Genomic DNA, 16,815 nt, shown 5'->3' with positions numbered 1-16,815 from the left:
GCTGCCCCCTCCTCTCACCAATCCGGGCACAGATTGTCATGAGCATGTCCGTGACGGTTTTGGAGTCATCCACCATCACCGTTTTCACTGTCCCATCCAGCATGCGGATCTTCAGGGGCCGCTGCTTCTTCTTGTACTCCATGGTGTCCTGCGGGCACAGCAGAGCACAGCTCCCAGCAGTGGCACCGGCGCAGGGTGCCTGCATCCCACCATCACACCAACAGCTCCCTCTCCCCGGTGAAATTGGGGGGGGTGGACGTGGAGTGCTGTGGGGCCCACTGCAAGGCAGCAGGGCAAGCACCCACACCACCTCCGCACCACAGGCATATCCAGCCGCTGAGCCAAGGCGGGTACTAGCTGGAAGGATGTGGGATGGATACTTACCCCATTGCGAAGCATGTAGTAGTCCAGAGCCTTCCCAGCCTCCAGCCATATCCCTTTCTTTGGGTCTTCGTCCGAGAGAAACAGGCCAAAATCATTGGCTGAAAAACAGGTGAAGTTTCTGCCAGGGTCATGCTGAGGACAGGGCTGCAAAGATGCCAGCCTGCACCCAGGGATGTGCATCAGCACAACCTAATAGGTGAAGCACAGCAGCACTGTGAATGCTGGAGCCTAAACCTAACGAGTGGGGAAAAAAACTGGCAAGCAAGCTTCGAGGTACATATTTTACCATAGTTATCTATGGAAAAAATCATCTGAAGCATGCCTACATAATGCTGAACTTGGAACTGACAGTCACAACAGAAGGAAAAGCTTGGAGTTGTGGTTGACAGCTCTCCGAAATCTTTGGTGCAACATAGAACAGCAGCCAAAGCAAGGTAGTAAAACACTGGGCATCACCAGGAAGGGTGCTGGGAACCGGTCTATAAAACCTAGGCACATTCACACTTTGAGTACTCCATGGTGGTGGGGCCTGCACCTCCCCAGGAGGACTCAGCAAAGTTTGAAAAGATACAGAGAGAGGCAACTTAAATGATGGAGCCTTGGTATGAGAGATTAAAGGAGCTGGGACTCCTCCTTTTAGGGAGAAGGAGGCTGAAGGAGATGGGATCAAGGCTTACAACATCTCAGCTGTGGTGAGTAAGTGCTGTTCACCAAATCCTGCTCCCTCAGGGCTGGGGTACCTGATGAAAGTGCTGCTGATGGAGCTCAGGCAGTGGCACCCCAGCTTGGACCCGCAGGGATAGCCCTGTTTTCATGCCGCGAGAAACCAGGACCACGCCTGGCTTTGCCCTGGGAAAGGTCCTTCTCCACCTTTCCAACAACCCTGCGCCGCAGGCTGTCTTGGCTGGCTGCTAAGTTTATGACGAGTCATCTTGTTGGCAGCCCTCTGCGGGGAGGGACAAATTCCTGAGCCGCCCTGTTCCTGCTTGGCTAACGCTGCTGTTAGGATCCTACTAAACAGGGAGCAGAAAAACCATGGAGGCTTGCCATTTTATTTTTAAATTTAAAAAAACCCAACCTATTTTCAAAGCAAATTACAAGAAGATAACTAAAGCACTGAAAACAGAGTGGCTCGTCCCGGATCCATAACTTGGGCAGGGCGAGGCACGTCCCGAGACAGAGCAAGAGCAGAGCTGGTCCTGAAGGTCCCTCAGCCCAAGCATGACAAAAAAACAGGGCAGCTCAAAAAGGGACCCCCAAGTACCACTGGGGAAGGAAAGCAAAGAGAAACAAAAGCTGCAAGGAACTGATAGGAAAAGAAAAGCTGCAAGCAGCCAAAAAGGAACTCAGGAACAAGCAGTTCCCTTTAAGGCTTTCCCCTTGCATTTTTTTTCTAAGCAGGCTGGCTCACGCCCAGGAGCAGGAAATGCAACACTCCCTCCAACATGGCTACAGCCCCACATCCACATAAACACCCAGACCCTCTCCGAAACCGAAAGCTGTGGTCCGCCAGACCGCTGGCCAGCCGGGCACGGCGTGAGAAGGCATTTCCTTTCATCCTCAAGGAATTTGCTGCTCCCAGATGTCGCCGCGCCACCCCCTCCTCTTCCCACGACTCCTGACCTCCTGTTTGCTCCCTCTGCCCCACAGCACAGCCTCTTTGGGAGGCAGCAGGGACCCAGGAGAGCCCCTGAGATGATGTCCCCATGTTCCAGCCCCTGCTATCCACACCAGGGACAGACCATGTCCACAGGGGCGTGAGTCACATCGTGACCTCATGAGCCATAAGCTTAATTTTGAGCCTGCTGGCAGCAGGGAAGCATTAAAGCTGAGAAGGCTTAGCAAGGTAATAGAGCACCAGCACAGGTCTGGCAGAGAGCTGCTGGTGGGGGACAGACCTGATGGAGGACTATATATACCCAAGAAAGGAAAAATTAATTTACGCAGTTTATTAACATTTGCTACAACCCCTGCAACTGTTCAAACCCACCTAGTACCGGCTAGTGGTGATGGGGGCAAGCAGGAGAGAGGAGCAGAGACAAAACGGGCAGCAGACTCAAAGAGCTTGACGAGTACTTCACTTCCAAATGTGGTTTCCTATCTTCCAAACCCCCACATTCCTTCTGGGGTGTCAAGGAGGGAGACTGAAGAGCTCAGCCCCTCGCCTCAACTGGGCAGGAGGACTCGGACCTTGCTCCCCCCACCCGCTCACTGCTCTGCAAAAGCCCAGATAGGCAGAGAGATAGGATAGGGAAGGGAGACCGGTGAAATGCCAGGACCTAAGCTGGGGTGGCCCTGGCATGACAGCCAGCCCCACCGTGAACTTACGCTGTCCCATTTGGGCCTCGGGCACCCGCTCACGGATCATACGGCAGGCGTCGTACACCATGGTGGAGGGCTCGAACTGCATCGTCTTCACCACATTGCCGATGCTGATTTTCAGCGAGAGGGCAACCATGGTGGCGGCTGCGCTGTCCCCACTCCTGCGTTACCTGCTGGAGAAGACAAACGGGTTAGCTCTGACTGTTGTCCCCTCCGGTGTGCAGGGTCCTTCCTCCTCCTCCTCCCTTCTGGCAGCATCTCTGCTCCCCAGAAGCCAGGACCCAGCTTCTAGCGGCAAGCAAGGGCTGCACCCCGTGCCAGCAAGCTTGCAAGGGGGTCCCGCTTTCCAGCCCTGTGCTGACCCCTGGGTCTCTGGCCAGCGTTGGGACCCTTGTCTCCGTGTCCCAAGGTCCCACAGCCTGCAGGAGCAATGGTAGCTGGTACCCAGTGGAGATGCTGCCAGCGAGGAGGAAGCAAGCGTGTGGGAGCACGCGAGATAAGCCGGGAGAGTGCACCAGACAGGGTTATAATTAAACCTGCTATGACATAGAAGCCACAAGAGGAAAACCATGCTTTGACCCAGAGCTGGCAGGGCCCTGCTCCGGCTATCAGGGCCCCCCATGTCGCCAGCAGACAGTGCTGAGCTGGCAGCCTGAGCACAGACAGACCCAGAGGGACGGAAAAGCCCGGAGCTGCTTGGTTCAGCAAGATAAGGGCACCAGGCACCGAACACACCTGTTAAAAATAATCACCTGGGGAAAGCACCAGGCACAGCAAGTCAATGCTCAGAAATCGGGGTCTACGGCAGCAGCTGCTGCACAAACCCAGGGCCGGGGAACCCCCGCACAGAATGATGCACAGGAGGGCAAAGATCCAGGCGCTGCAGCTCGCACTGCAAGGGCATGCGAGAGCCGCAGCATGCCACCTGAAACAGGACCCAAGCCGGGTCCAGCTGGAAGGATCAGCTTCAGAGCAAGTACTTCTCAACAGAGCTCTGACACACCAGATTTAATAATATTTAATTAAAACAACAATATTCTGACAGCAGAGCAAATTCCAAAATGAGACAAGCAAAAGGAGGTTGTAAATAAGCCCCCCACTTGCCTGCTGCAGCTTGTAGGGCTCGTCGAGCCCACTCCTTCAGGTCTACCCACTGTGCAGCAGATCTCAGCTCTTTCCCAGATTGCTGCGCCCCTCCAGGTCCCTGTGCTGCATCCTTCTCTCTGCCCTTGTCAGCACCCCGGTCCCCAGCTGGCCCCAACCCAACGCTCTCCAGCAGTGACACCCCTTTTCCTTCTCCCTGAGAGCCTGCTCGTGGGGAAGGAGTCCCCTGCTCTGCCTGTCCTTAAATCCCAGCTGGCGGGAGGATGCAAGAGCACCAGAGGGATGCAGCATATCTGCTTGTACTCTTTCAGATTGATTTTCTCCTACCAGGTCTCCTATTACAGCGGTCAGGAAAAGGTTGTTGGCCACGTGCATCCTCAGCCTGGCCCGGGAAGGTTGCTGGGCAAGGCTTACTGGCAGCCTCCCTCGCCTGCCGTGCACCGCAGCGGCACACAACGAGCCTGTGCATCCCTGCCCGCAGAAGGGGGTACACCGGTGCAGGCTGCTCCCAACCACTGACCCAAGCAGGCTAGGGGTAGGATCTGCAATGGATAAAAAGCTCCTACACCCGATTTTGGCCAGGAGCAAGTCAGAGAGGAGGGGTCCTGCTCACACAGAGTCATAAAGCCATGCTGGTGGTATGGGGAGGGAGGCAGGGATGGAGGAGCGTGCCGCCTCCGCCAGCACATGGAGCGGCTCCAGCTCCACATTCCTGAGCCGTTCGGCAATGTTTCTGCGGAGGCCCACGGCCCCCACTGGCTCCACTGACAAGGAATGAAATGCATTTCGGGTCCAGAATGAGGGAGCCTGGCGGCAGCAGGAAAGAGATGGCGGAGGGGCTGGCCTGTGCCATTGCCGTCCACCTGGAAGCACCAGCAAAGCTGCAGAGCCAAAGGGATGAGGAACATCCTGCCGTGGAAAGGATTTTCTGAATATTTCATATGCAGGGTGGGCTGCTGCAGTCACCAGGCCATGTTCTCTGTATCTAAAAATATTCTCAAGTCAAGCATAAAGCTGCTTTCCGTCCCTCCGCAGGAAAAGGAGAACATGCACTGCCAGGACAAGGTCAGAGACGATGGAGGAAGGGGAGGGGAGGATGCCAGATGGCAGAGAGGAACCAAGAGGAGCCAGGCCATGCCCAGCCATTTCTGCAGTCTCCTCTTGCCCTCCCAAAGCCACCCAAAACCAGGCACTGTGCCCGAGGCACCCCTTAGCACACACTTCACAGGGGCCACCACGCTTTCCAAGACCCCGCAGGAGGACGACTGCTCAAGCCTTCCTACTGCCGAGCTCTTACAAAAATGACAGAGAACTCAGAAGGGAAGGTGCTCACGACATCAAGCAATCCCTCAGAGGTTCATTTTAGTTCCTATATTCTACAGAAACAGCTCAGGCTGCAGCGGCTGAACTTTGCTGACATCAATGTCTACAGCAGAAGTGCTCTCTGCTATGTAAGAAGTGCACCTCCTCAAACACTGAGGAGGTTTGTCAGCACATGGGGCAATTAATCACATGGGGTTTGCAAATCTGCTTCCTCCTGCGAGGGCTCAGCCGCCATGGACCATTCCCCTCCAGGTACCTCACAGGAAAAGAAAAGCTGGACTAGACATAAGGGATGAGATAGCGTGGGAGCCTGGCACTGCAAACCAGAAAAATAAAGGACAGCGAAATTCAAGCTGTCCCCCTGGAAAGAAAAAAAAAACCAACACAAACAAACCAAGTCTCAATGAACACACACCAAATTTCTGTGCTGGCTCGCCTCCAGAGCAAGCAAACCCGTTCTTAATTGGGTTTGGGTATGTAAAGGCAGATAAGGCTCCAGAGCAGCAAGCCAGGCAGCCAGATTAACACACTTCTGCATTTCATAGCAAGCTGTGTGCAACCCTTGCACCAATCCCAAAATGAGAGAGGGGGTTCTTGATGGGGTTCCCACCCTGCTGGGAGCCGTCTCGGCTGCCTCCATCTCACCCTGCTCTAAATGAGCAAAACCACCGTGGCGGTGAAGGGCACAGGGCTCTGCTTAAAGGCAGGGGCAGTGCAGGCAGGGAACGGCTGCAGGCAGGGACGGCTGCAGGCAGGGACGGCTGCAGGCAGGGACGGCTGCAGGCAGGCAGCACCGTGCCGGCCCGAGGAACCACCATGTCATTGCCGGGACCGCTGAGAGCGAGTTTTCCGTCACGTGACATAACTGCTATATTTGTATCGGCTGAGTTTAGTGCTATGAGAACGGTTACAGAAGATATAAAACATCTTTAAAAAAAAAACCAAACACAAACAAAACCATAATTCCATAGCAGCCCACTGGCACACTCACAGCAAGTTTCTAGAACAACCTACAAACCTTCAAACACAACAATTTTGCCTTTTTAACATGATTTTTCTAAGAGAGAATCCGGATGAGGTTTGGGTTTTGTTTTGGTGTTCTGGGCTTTTTTTTTTGTTACGGCAATGCCAAATTTCACTTGGGAAAGGCCCCGCTGCAGACAACCCCTGGGCTGGGAGCTGGCTGCAGGAAGCTCCATCGGCTGCGGGAAGCTTTATCAGCTGCAAACCACCCTACTGCCGCTGTTTTCCACAGGCTACTGACCTGGCCAGCACGCTGCCAGCACAGCCAGGCAGGTACTGCTGCGATGCCTGCCACAGCGGCTTTGCCGGCACATTGATATCTGCACAACAGCGTGATGAATCGTGCCAAAAATTAAACTGATAAGAAGCCAAACCAGGGTCTGGCTGGGTTCTCCAGCATGGGACCAGTGTACACAGCCACAGCAGGCACCGGGGACACAGGTGGCTCAGCCCTGTGCCGATGGGAAGACTGGGCCGGTGGCCCTGGCCGGTGACGGTGCTGCACGCTGCTGAGCTGATTCAGCTCAGTTCCTCTTTCCCAGCTGCACGTCCGTATCAGATGGCAAGAGATGGTTTCTTCCAGCCAAGGCTCATCTTGCTCCCAGTGAGAAGGAGCAGCCAGCGAAGCCAGCCCCAGCCCCATGGCACCCCTGCAACCCCCCCAGGTGTTGTCTGCAGCTGGGGTGGGAGGATCCTCTCACCCCCGCAGGGAGGGTAACTCTATTCAGTGCAGGAAACGGGCAGAGGACAGGCAGCGGGGTGGGGGATCACAGCCACAGCCTGCCGGCAAGCCCACCTATCGGTACCAGGGCCAAGCAGCTCTGGCCATTAACCACCGGCATTTCCCAAACACTCCCTGCCCTCCAAAGGGAGGGGGCACAAACGGCAGCACCCCCAGGCTGCCCACTGCCACAGCAGGCACGGGGTCAAGCAAGGGCAGGAGGATGGCATGCTTGGATGGCACCTCCATCCACAGCCTCTCCTGCATACTTAGTGAGCCGGTCCTTTGGCACAGCAGCCCAAAAGCTATGCCTGGGGTGCGGTGGGCACTCCCACGGCCTCTGGAGACCACCAGGTGCCCCAAATCTGGACACCCATGCCTGCCAGGGCAAGTGACTTGCCTGCCGCCCGGGCAGGAAGGGGAAAGCAAGAGGAGGACGCAGTCGGGTTTCAGGGGGCATTTTGTCACCCAGCAGCCTGCAAAGCTCAGCTCCCTTCCACTGCCCTTCCCCAAATCTAGAGGGACATGGCACTTGGGGATGCACTAAGCTTCCGCTGCTGCCGTTTGGCCAGCAAACTGCATGCTCGCTCGGTGCTCACCACACACTGTTGCCCACCCATTTAACACCTGGGGGGTTTCACCCCACGGTCTACAGGGAAGGTTTCGGACCCTTTATCGGCCAACCTGCAGGCTCCGGCAAAGTTAAAGATCCCAAAAATATGTCCCCTCCCCTTCTCAGCAGGAAGGCTCAGGGCGAGGGGAAAAGGGAGTAAACAATTATTGCTACCAAATATGGGTCTAACAGCAGCGATGAAGCCACGGCAGAAGCATGTAGACATCCTGCCGGCAGATTCAAAGGGCCGGGGAGCTGGCAGGGGTGTGGGCAGGCTCCCGCAGGCAGCAGGGCCCGGCAGGCAACGGGCAGAGGACGGGGCAGGGTTCCCTTTGCCTGGTTAGCTGCGCCAGCCGGGGGACCCACGCTCTTCCCTGATGGGGGTCAGCCCTGCCCCGCAGCACCCACCCCAGACACTCGCGTCCCACCCCAGTGCTCCGTCCCGGGAAGGCCGGCGGGAGGTGGGGAGGCTGTCCCCGGGCTGCGGCGCGGCCACGGGGACCGCGTCCTCCGGCGTCCCCACCCAAAACCGCGCCGCAGGCCGGAGGCCCCCTTCCCACTCGCTTCCCTCCGCGTACAGGCAGGGTGGGGAGGAAGGGCAGGGCCGCGGTGAGCTTCACCTCCGGACCCAAAGCATGTCCCCCCGGTTGAAGGCCCGTGTCCGCTGCCAGGCCGCGCCCGCTCAGCCCCCGGGAACCACCGAGGCGCGGATGCCGGCCCGGGCCTGGCGAACCGAGACTTCGGGCCGAGGCCGACGGTGGCAGGGTAAGAACAGGGCCGGGATTAACGGGGCCAAGTCCAGCCCGGCCGTCACTGCCCGTTGCTGCCCCAGGGCCCCCGGCGGGGCGTCGGTGCTCGGGAAGCGGCAGCCCCGGGGGCGACGGATGCGCCCCGAAACCAGGCTAAGGCGTGACCGACCCCTGGAGGCCCCTGGGTCTCCGCAACCAAGGGGAAGAGCCCCGATGGGAGCGGGGAGGCCCCGGTAACCGGGACGCTACTCCCGCCCCCCCCGCCCCGGGTAGGTGGTGGGGGGGTTCCCCCCAGGACATCCGTTTCCGGCAGCAGGACCACCGTGCCCCGCCCCAGTCCCCCGCCCGGTTACCGGGACCCTATGTCTCCCCCGTCCCCGTACCTGTGCCCGGGCAGGAGCAGCGCGGCGGCCGCGCCGAGGCTGTGTGGAGCGGGGCGGCACCGCCCGCTTCCCGCCCCGCCGCCGCGCATGCGCCAAGGCACAGCGCGCCGCCGGGAGCGTGGGCTCGGCCCGGTACTCGGGACTGCGCTCCGCCCGGTCCCCTCCCGCTTCCCCCCGCATCCCGGCCCCACGCCCGAGGCTCGGCGCTGCCCGGCTCCGTCGCGCCGGGGCTGCGTACGACTCAGCGCCCGTACCCGGGGCCGTGCTCCACCCGCTGCTCGCACCCTCGGGCCTCCGCCCGGCCCGGCCCACCCCGGCGCGCCTCTGGAGCCCGCACAGCGGACGGGTGCCCCTACCCCCCCACTCCCCCTTCCCCTCCCCCCAGCCCCTCCGCCACGGCCATGGCCGCCGCGCACTCCCACCGCCCACGCGCCACAGGCCAATGGGCGCCTGCGCCGCCGCGTCACCCGCGGGGGGGGCGGGGCCTCCGAGCGCGCGGGGCCTGCTGGGAGTCGGGTTGCGTCACGGCTGGTGAGGTGGAAGCGGCGGGGCTGGGGGCGTTGTGCTGGGGCGGGGAGGGGGCGGGGACTCCGGGAGCACCGCCCTCCCCCTCGCCCCACCGGGGGCTCCGCGGCGCGGCCGGCGGCGGCCGCCTGGGGGCGCGCGCCGACAAGGGATGACCCCGGCGCTGGCGGCCCGCCAGTGCGGGCCCGGGGCGGCCGCTCTGCTGCCGCTTGGGGCCGCGCCGTCGGGGCCGCGTGCTGTGCGGCCCGGCCGCGATGCGGCGGCTGCGGGGCTACTGCTGAGCCCGTCCGAGGGCCAGCCAGGCGGCTGCGCTCGTCAGTGCCATCTCGGTTCCCCTCGGCGGGGAGGGAGGGAACGGTTCCCTCCACTCTTCCTTCGTCCCAGGCACTCTTCCTTCCACCTCCCTCGCTGCCGTCCCCTCTGGTCCGTCCTGCTCTCGCTGCCTGCCCGGCGCACGTTCCCGACACGGAAGGTCCTCGATGCCCGTGGCGGCAGCAGGGCCCAAGCCCCCCTCCTCTGCCCGCTCCGCTTTTGGCAGGTCAGGCCCCGCTCGCCACGCCGTCTGGCAGGGCAGCCCCTCACGCCTGCTCCCCGGCAGCTGGCACGGCAGCCCTGGGGCTGGCCTCTGCCCTGGCCCTCTATTTTTGGTTGGGTTTTTTTTTGTTTTGGTTGGTTTTTTGTTTGTTTGTTTTGGGAGGGGGTTGGGCGGGCGGGGTCAGACTGTGACACCTGCCGGCACGATGTGAAAACTTAACAGTGCTCATGGGGGGTTGTGGCGGATGCCCCGCTCCGTCTGAGTGACCAGCACTGTGGTTCGGGCATCACCGATGAGCAGGCCTGCCCAGTGCCAGCCCTGCCGTGCAAACCGTGAGAACCGTGCGAGGCCGCATCTTCTCAGGGACCAAGGACTCCAGGCTGTGGCTTATCGGGAGATAACAGCACCAGCCCGAGCTGGGACTAGACAAAACTAGAACTGCCACAGCTGCACAACTGCGCAGAGGAGGGGTTTGACTATGAGTCCATCACTTTACACTATAAATACCTGTCGCCGTCCCGAGCCCATCCAGCTCCCCTGTACGGCAGTGGGCTGCACAGAGATCTCCCCCTGTGAGCAGGGATACCTCTCAAGGTTGCTCCTCGAGACTGAGAGACCCTTTATCCAGCATCTGACATCTGCTGCGATGTAAGTAGCATTTTACACTCAACCTAAAATACGTTGTAAGCTAGCAACATTTTTTTTAATATATAGCTGTATCTATATCTATATATGTATATATACATCTCTCCAGCTATAGCTTAATTATTAGAAGTGTGGTGAGAAGTAGAGTGTTTGACTGCTGCCTGAATTATTGTTTAAATCAGCACTTAAATAATTTTCAAATCACTGTTCAATTATCTGTTTTCTGTTCAGTTACCTGTTCAATTATCACTTAACCACCATTTGATTACGGTTTCATTTTCATTCAATTGTCAATTAATTACCATTTGATTATCACTTAATCATTAATAAAACCCTTTTATTTAACCCCACAACGATGACTTCTTTTAATAATTGGCTTGCAAAAGGAGGCTGGCACTGCTGGCTGCTCGCCAGGGGTACAGCACCTTCGGGCTTCAGTGGAACAGCAGGATCTTGCATGCTTTCCATGGCAGAAAGTCTGTGGTCCTTCCACTTTCCCTCTCTCTCCTGCAGCTTTTGTGTTCTGGGTACAGCATGGCTTCTGTGGCTGAGTCCCAGTAGTCTGGTGGGGAGACTGGTGTGGTGGGGCTACCAGTATGGCTATAATAGTCTTATTGGGGAAGCACTCATGGGCTGGTTGTTGCTGCAGGGCCCTGGCAGCTGTTGCCATTGCATGGGGAGGCTTTGTCTGTAGGGGCTGAGGGACCTCTTGAATGAATGCTGGTGTTTCCCCCGGTGACTCTGCTGACTTTGGGTGTCCCGCTCAGATGTTGTGGCCAGATGAGCTGCCTGCCTTGTCAGATGAGGACCTGCTTGACTTCCTCCTGAAGGATGATGTTCCCTGCCCTGAAATCCCACAGGGTGAGAATGGTCTGCTGGAAGACTGGAGCCTGCCAGAGGCTGAGGTGAGTTCTTTGGGAAGAGTCGCTGCTGGGTTGTGGTTCAGGAGGTTTGGCTCCCTGCTGAGTAAAAGCTTTTTCTCCGCAGCTCCTGGACAAGGAGGTGGATGACTTCATCAGCTCCATTCTGAGCCCCTTTGAAGGCAAATCAGACATGCCGCAGGGTTATTTACCTGCTGGGAGTGACAACAGCGTTTCTGAGGTTCAGCATCAGGCCTATAGCCCTGGCACTAACTTTGCCGGCAGCCTATGGAGCTCAGATGTTGTGCAGGTTGATCACAACTATTCCATCCATCAGAATTGTCCTGCGCTGAGAAGTGTGAGGTCCGACATAGAAGAAGGACATGTTGCCATTGACCTTGGTAAGTGATGTGCTTGGTCTCTTTCTGTCCTGGGTACAGGCAGAAAAGCAGTCCCACACTGTTTTTCTTTCAGGTGGGTGCCAGGCATTGATGGAGAGAGACGAGTTTAGTGGCTTTCTGCTGCTGTAAAACTGTGATTTCATGCTACTCAAAGCTGGCTGGTCAGGTGCTACCTCACTGAGGCCCAGCACTTGACTCTCCTTTCCTTCCCCAGTGACACGGCCAGGTTTGGAAGGAAGGAGCAAGGAACTGGAACAGAGATGCAGTTTGCCCGTTGCTGTGGATGCTGGACCCCATCTTGTGCCTGGAGCCAACACACAGGTACTGACTGCCGTGTATGGGCCCCAACCTTTGCTTCTGGTCGCATCTCCCCTCCTCTCTTGGCTCAGCTCCTGTGGGGGATATCTCTGAGGAAAGCATGGTGCTGTTTTGGGAGAGCTGATCCCACTTTTGTGTGCTTTCTGCATGCCCTCTCTGCCCTAGGGTGGACTCTCTTTACTTTGCATTCTCAGTGGGCATCTTTTGTCTGTTTTCTAGTCCAACTTGCCAGAGCTGTTCCTGACAGAGGAGGAGATGCAGTTCCTGGAGAAAGAAGGTTTTCCATTATCAACCTCTCTGCTGCTGACTGAAGTGAGTCCTTGCTACAGCCTGTCACTCCCAAATGGACTTGGGCCACTCAAATGTGTCAGCCAGGGCAGGGATTCAAAAAGACAGGGATGGTGTATCAGGGCAGCCTGCGGCAGGGCTTGGTGTCCTTCTCCTCCTTTCGAGGCCTGGGGGGTGTCCACGTGCCCAGCAGTCTCTGCTTTGCTAATCAGGTAGATATGAAGAGCAATGAGACCTGACTGCTTGCAGGAGGCAGTTACACCACAAGTACCTCCAACCTGTTTTTTCCCGCTTGCCTAGTGGCTTGTGAGCTGCATGTTTTTCATCTCACTTAAGTGTGCCTCACTTTTGCTACACTGGGGAAGCTGCTGGCTGCATCAGGAGGCCAGAGTTTGCCTTGCAGCTCCTGCAGTTATTCAGTGGTGTGGGAGGGACAGAGGACAAAAGCACATGGGATGAGCACTGAGATGTACGCAGGGTTCGTGAGGGATAGATTGCTAACAGCCTGGTGTTGCTGCTAATGAGAAATGACCCTTGCAGGATGAAGATCGGGTTCTGAAGAAAGTGGATCGGAAGATCCGGCGCAAGGTTTTAGCCCAGGATAATCGTCACGGGAATAAGATCTACATGGGTGGCCTGGAAAACAGGTACAGGCACCCAGCAGTGTCACCCAATACTTAAGGGACAGATGGGTTCCTTTAGGGATCCTTGCCAGAATAATGACAGCACTAAGGCGCTGTACCATTAGAATGGTACAGGATTTCTGCAAACTGAATCCATGTAGTACAATCTATAAGCAACATAACACAGAATTTGTAATACAACTTAATTTTTAATCATCTGGACCCTCAGTAGATTGGGTCCGATGTTAATACCTAGTATGCTGCCTCAAAATAATGACCATAATCTAGACTTGAAAATTACATAAATTTCTATCCCTGGCAACGTTCCAGGTCAGGTTGGATGGGGCTCTGAGCAACCTGGTCTAGTTGAAGCTGTCCCTGCTCATTTGCAGGGGGGTTGGACTAGATGACCTTTAAAGGTCCCTTCCAACCCAAACTATTCTATGATTCTATGAATATGAGTCATTCCTTCAGTCCTGGGAGGAAGCAAACGATGGTGGGGGTGTCCCTGGCCAAAGAGGGTCCAGGATCTCACTGTCCATCAGCAGTCCAAGCAACTCTAGTCCAAGTTCCCCCGTAGGACTTGGTAAATGCTTGATGTTATGGACAGCGTTCTGTGTGCTGTTACACTTCCCTGCTCTGTGAGAGGGTGGTCAACAACACCAGGCTGGCCGGGTGCCTGGGACCTTCAAGGCTGGTAAGGAAGGCAGTAACCAGCCTGGCGCCCAGGGACCTTGAGGCTGGTAGTGAGGAGAAAAAGAAATCTGTTTGGTCTGTCTACTTGGTGCACAGGCCCGTCAAGGCCTGATAACGAAGGCAAGGCAATGAATGTGACCCGCCCTGTCATAGGGAATGGATGCTTGCCTCATAAAATGGTGTTAGTTGTGCTAAGCACATTGGTAGGGGTTGGGAGCAGGGGGTACTGGTCACCGGCAGCTGTGCTGTGCTGTGGCGGGGGCCTTGCCACCCTGGGCAGAAAGTGAGGCTGTCCCTGTGGGTCAGCAGCTCCCCTCAGGAAACTCAGAAGCTTGGGGCATAGCCTGCTCAGCTCTCTTACACCTGGAGATGGCCCAGATCTTGCACTGTTCAAGCCAGGTACTGGCCTGCCAGGTCCGCCATGTTCTCCGGGTTGCAGTAGTTTGCAGTACAGCCTGACGTTGCAGATGTGCCGGGCTGGTGTGCAGCTAGGAGCAAGCAACCTTAGGGATTAGTCTGTGGGACTGGGCAGGGCTCACCTGTCCCCAAACCTGGTGTGAGGTGTCACTCTCTGGAGCAGGTGGCTGGTTACCTGAGGAGAGACTCTGCTGAAGTCCCTGCTGTTGACTAACAAAACTTCCCTCTTTTTCCCATTGCCAGGGGCAGGGTGGCAGCCCGCCCAGCTCAGAACGACGAGCTGGAGAAGGAGGTGCAGCTACTGCAGAAGGAGAACATGTGAGTTCTTGTTATTGGACATGGCAGGAGATGCGGCAGGGAAGGCTGTTCCTCTTCCTGGGATTGTGGTCTGTTCCTGGCTGCGAAGGGGGAGGGGGGGAGTGTCCAGCTCTTTGTTCAGCCTCTGAATTAACCTGCATTGCCTGCTGTCATGCAGGTCACTGCTCAAGCAGCTGCAGGCACTGCAGTCCTTGTCCACCAACAAAACTGTTCGAGCAAAAACCTTCATTGTGGTAAGTGGCTTCAGCCCCAGTATCTGTGAAGGTGCCTCTGCTGTACTTACAAGTTTGGGAGAGAGGCATGTATTGCAGCTGGTGATGCCTTCTCTGAGGTCTTTGCTTCTTTCTGTTTCCAGGCCATTATTCTGTCCTTCTGCCTCATTTTCTCCTCCAGCATCTGCTCGTTTGTGAGCAGAGAGCCACAGTGGGGGCTCAGAGGTGAGTGCCAGGGGAGCTGAGGTGTGGCTCCAGGTGAACTGCTGCCCTCCAGGGCAAAGCACCTTCCTCAGAGACAGCCTGAATTCTGGGGCACCTCCAGCCCAGCATCCCCTTGCCTGGCATGACCACTAGGTTTGGCTTTCCTGTCTCGTCCCAGCTCTGGACTCTTTTCTCAGCCCTGTCGCAGAGGCCTGCCTTGGGGCCAGGCCCTGGGCCAGGGGCAGTACCAGAACTGGAGGGATCCAGTCCCTCTTGGAGCACAAGCTGTGTTTGTGCCTGGCTTCTGTGCAGCGTCCTCTCCTTGCCTCCCCCAGGAGGAGGCAGCCCTAGCTGAACAGTTTGTTCTCCTCTGGTGGGCTCTGCGGTGGCCTGTGCTCAGAGCAGGACGACGAGAGGCTGGGAATGACAGGCCTGTCTCTACCTCTCTTGCAGTGCTGTCGCGACAGATCCGTGAGCTCCCAAACCAGGTAACACCTGACGTGCAGGAGGATGCTGCTCTGGACGGGCTCAGCCCAGAGCCTGCAGGCCCCTCACTGTCGGGCAGCCTCAGTCAATCATTGGAAGAGGGGCAGAGTCCACGCGACCTCGATCCCAGATCTTCTTTCAACAGCAACTTATCCTCCAACCTTCTGCCTGCTGCAGGCTCCGAGCTGGGCCCGCCCCAGCCTCAGGAGCAGCATGCCCCGAACAACACTTTTCAGCCACCCATGCAGGTGGCGTGGAAAGCCGAGAGGCAGGAGTGGGTGAACCACGCTGCAGAAGTTGTCACCAAGAAGCACCGTGACAATGAGGTGTGACGACCACTGCCTGCTACTTCTTGGGGTCCCTGCCGGGGCAGGGACAAAGAGCTGCATTAACAGATAATCTATCAAAGCAGCTCAGAGGGTTTACTAGGGAGGAATTGTATTAGGGTTGACCTGTTCTGACATTATTCTCTGTCTATCTATAGCAAGCCTCTGTCTCAGGTGGGGTAGGAAACTGGGAACTTTGCTACGGCTGCTGACATGGCCTGCAGCCCAGGCTGTGTCTCGTGGCTCACCGGGATGGGTTGTGGTGGAGGGTGAAGGCGGTCGGGCCTGAGGCGCCCATACTTGGTCTGACTGGATGCAGTTGGTGATGGAGGCCACTGCCCTGTGTCTTCCCTGCCCAGGTGGAGCTGAGCAGGCTGGGTCCTGCACTTCTTACCATGTCTGGTGGCCGCAAGCATCTGTTCCTTGTCTCCTCCCTTTAATTACTGCAGCGTTGCTTGATTTTTAGGTGTGACGTAGTGAGCTGACCTTCAGTACCCTTAACGAGAGTAGTTCTGCCATTGCAGCAGACCCTGTGTGTCGCCTGTTCCTGCTAGCTTTTGAGCCACAACCACAGCTCCTGCCCTGGTTAGAGAAGGTAATGTGGAGTCCTTTGCGAGCCGTGCGTGCTGTTTCCCTTCCGCCTGGGCTGAGCATTTCACCTACCACAGCCCTGGGAGCGGGGCCTCTGGGACTCGGGGAGAAGGCATGCCTCGAGCCAAACTGCTGAGGGGGTGCGGAGCGGAGAGCAGCAGAGCTGCTTGCTCTCCTGAAGGCTTTCCTCGCCAGAGGACGGTTTCAAAGCTGTGTCCTCAAGTGCCTGAGCTTTGCTGTGCCTGTTGTTGACGTGGTTGGGTGGCTCTGGCTGCTCTCCAGGGCTGAGCAGAAACACTTTGAGCTGGTGAGTGGTGTCTTTCCTAGAGTGCAGCTTAGTGGTACCTGTTGAGCATCTCTCCTTGTCCTACTTCAGGACATTTCATAGAATCATAGAATCACTACAGAATCATAGAATCACCATAGAATCATAGAATCACCATAGAATGATAGAATCTTGGGATCACAGAATCATAGAACAGTTTGGGTTGGAAGGGACCTTTAAAGGTCATCTGGTCCAGTGCCTCTGCAAAGACCAGGAACGGCTACAACTAGATTAGGATAATAAGTAATAATCTCCTTATTAATAATGCATAAATAAATACTAACAAAGTGTGACTGTGTGCTCTGTGGTCATTTCAGTGAGGGGCTGGGCTGCTGGGTGGAGGCTGGGAGCTGTGCCAGGGGGTGGGACTGTTGGGAGAGGACCCCAGGGGCAGCTGAGGGATGATCACTTTTGCAGCCTAAC

General features: G+C 56.9%; 2 protein-coding genes across 2 annotated transcripts in view; one reads left to right on the top strand and one right to left on the bottom strand.

Moving 5' to 3' along the window:
* Nucleotides 1-2,842, bottom strand: part of TLN1 (talin 1) — a gene marked incomplete at both ends in the record, with an annotated part of 28,461 nt that extends 25,619 nt beyond the window's left edge. The window contains 3 exons of the mRNA XM_082012745.1: nt 19-148; nt 385-482; nt 2,713-2,842. Of these exons, the coding sequence (XP_081868871.1) occupies nt 19-148; nt 385-482; nt 2,713-2,842 (358 nt within the window). The remainder of the gene's footprint in view (nt 1-18; nt 149-384; nt 483-2,712) is intronic.
* Nucleotides 2,843-11,094: 8,252 nt separating this feature from the next.
* Nucleotides 11,095-15,482, top strand: LOC309416012 (cyclic AMP-responsive element-binding protein 3-like; the record flags this gene model as incomplete). The annotated part of the gene is made up of 9 exons (XM_082013750.1): nt 11,095-11,232; nt 11,315-11,588; nt 11,803-11,909; nt 12,126-12,218; nt 12,735-12,841; nt 14,174-14,248; nt 14,406-14,481; nt 14,604-14,685; nt 15,118-15,482. The coding sequence occupies 9 exons, from the start codon at nt 11,095-11,097 to the stop codon at nt 15,480-15,482; spliced, it is 1,317 nt and encodes a 438-aa protein (XP_081869876.1).
* Between the last annotated feature and the right edge of the window lie 1,333 nt (nt 15,483-16,815).

This window comes from Phaethon aethereus (assembly GCF_964289735.1).
Source record: "Phaethon aethereus genome assembly, chromosome: Z".
Lineage (NCBI taxonomy): Eukaryota > Metazoa > Chordata > Aves > Phaethontiformes > Phaethontidae > Phaethon > Phaethon aethereus.
The sequence above is the reverse complement of the archived record's forward strand: the minus strand, read 5'-3'. Positions and strand labels throughout refer to the sequence as shown.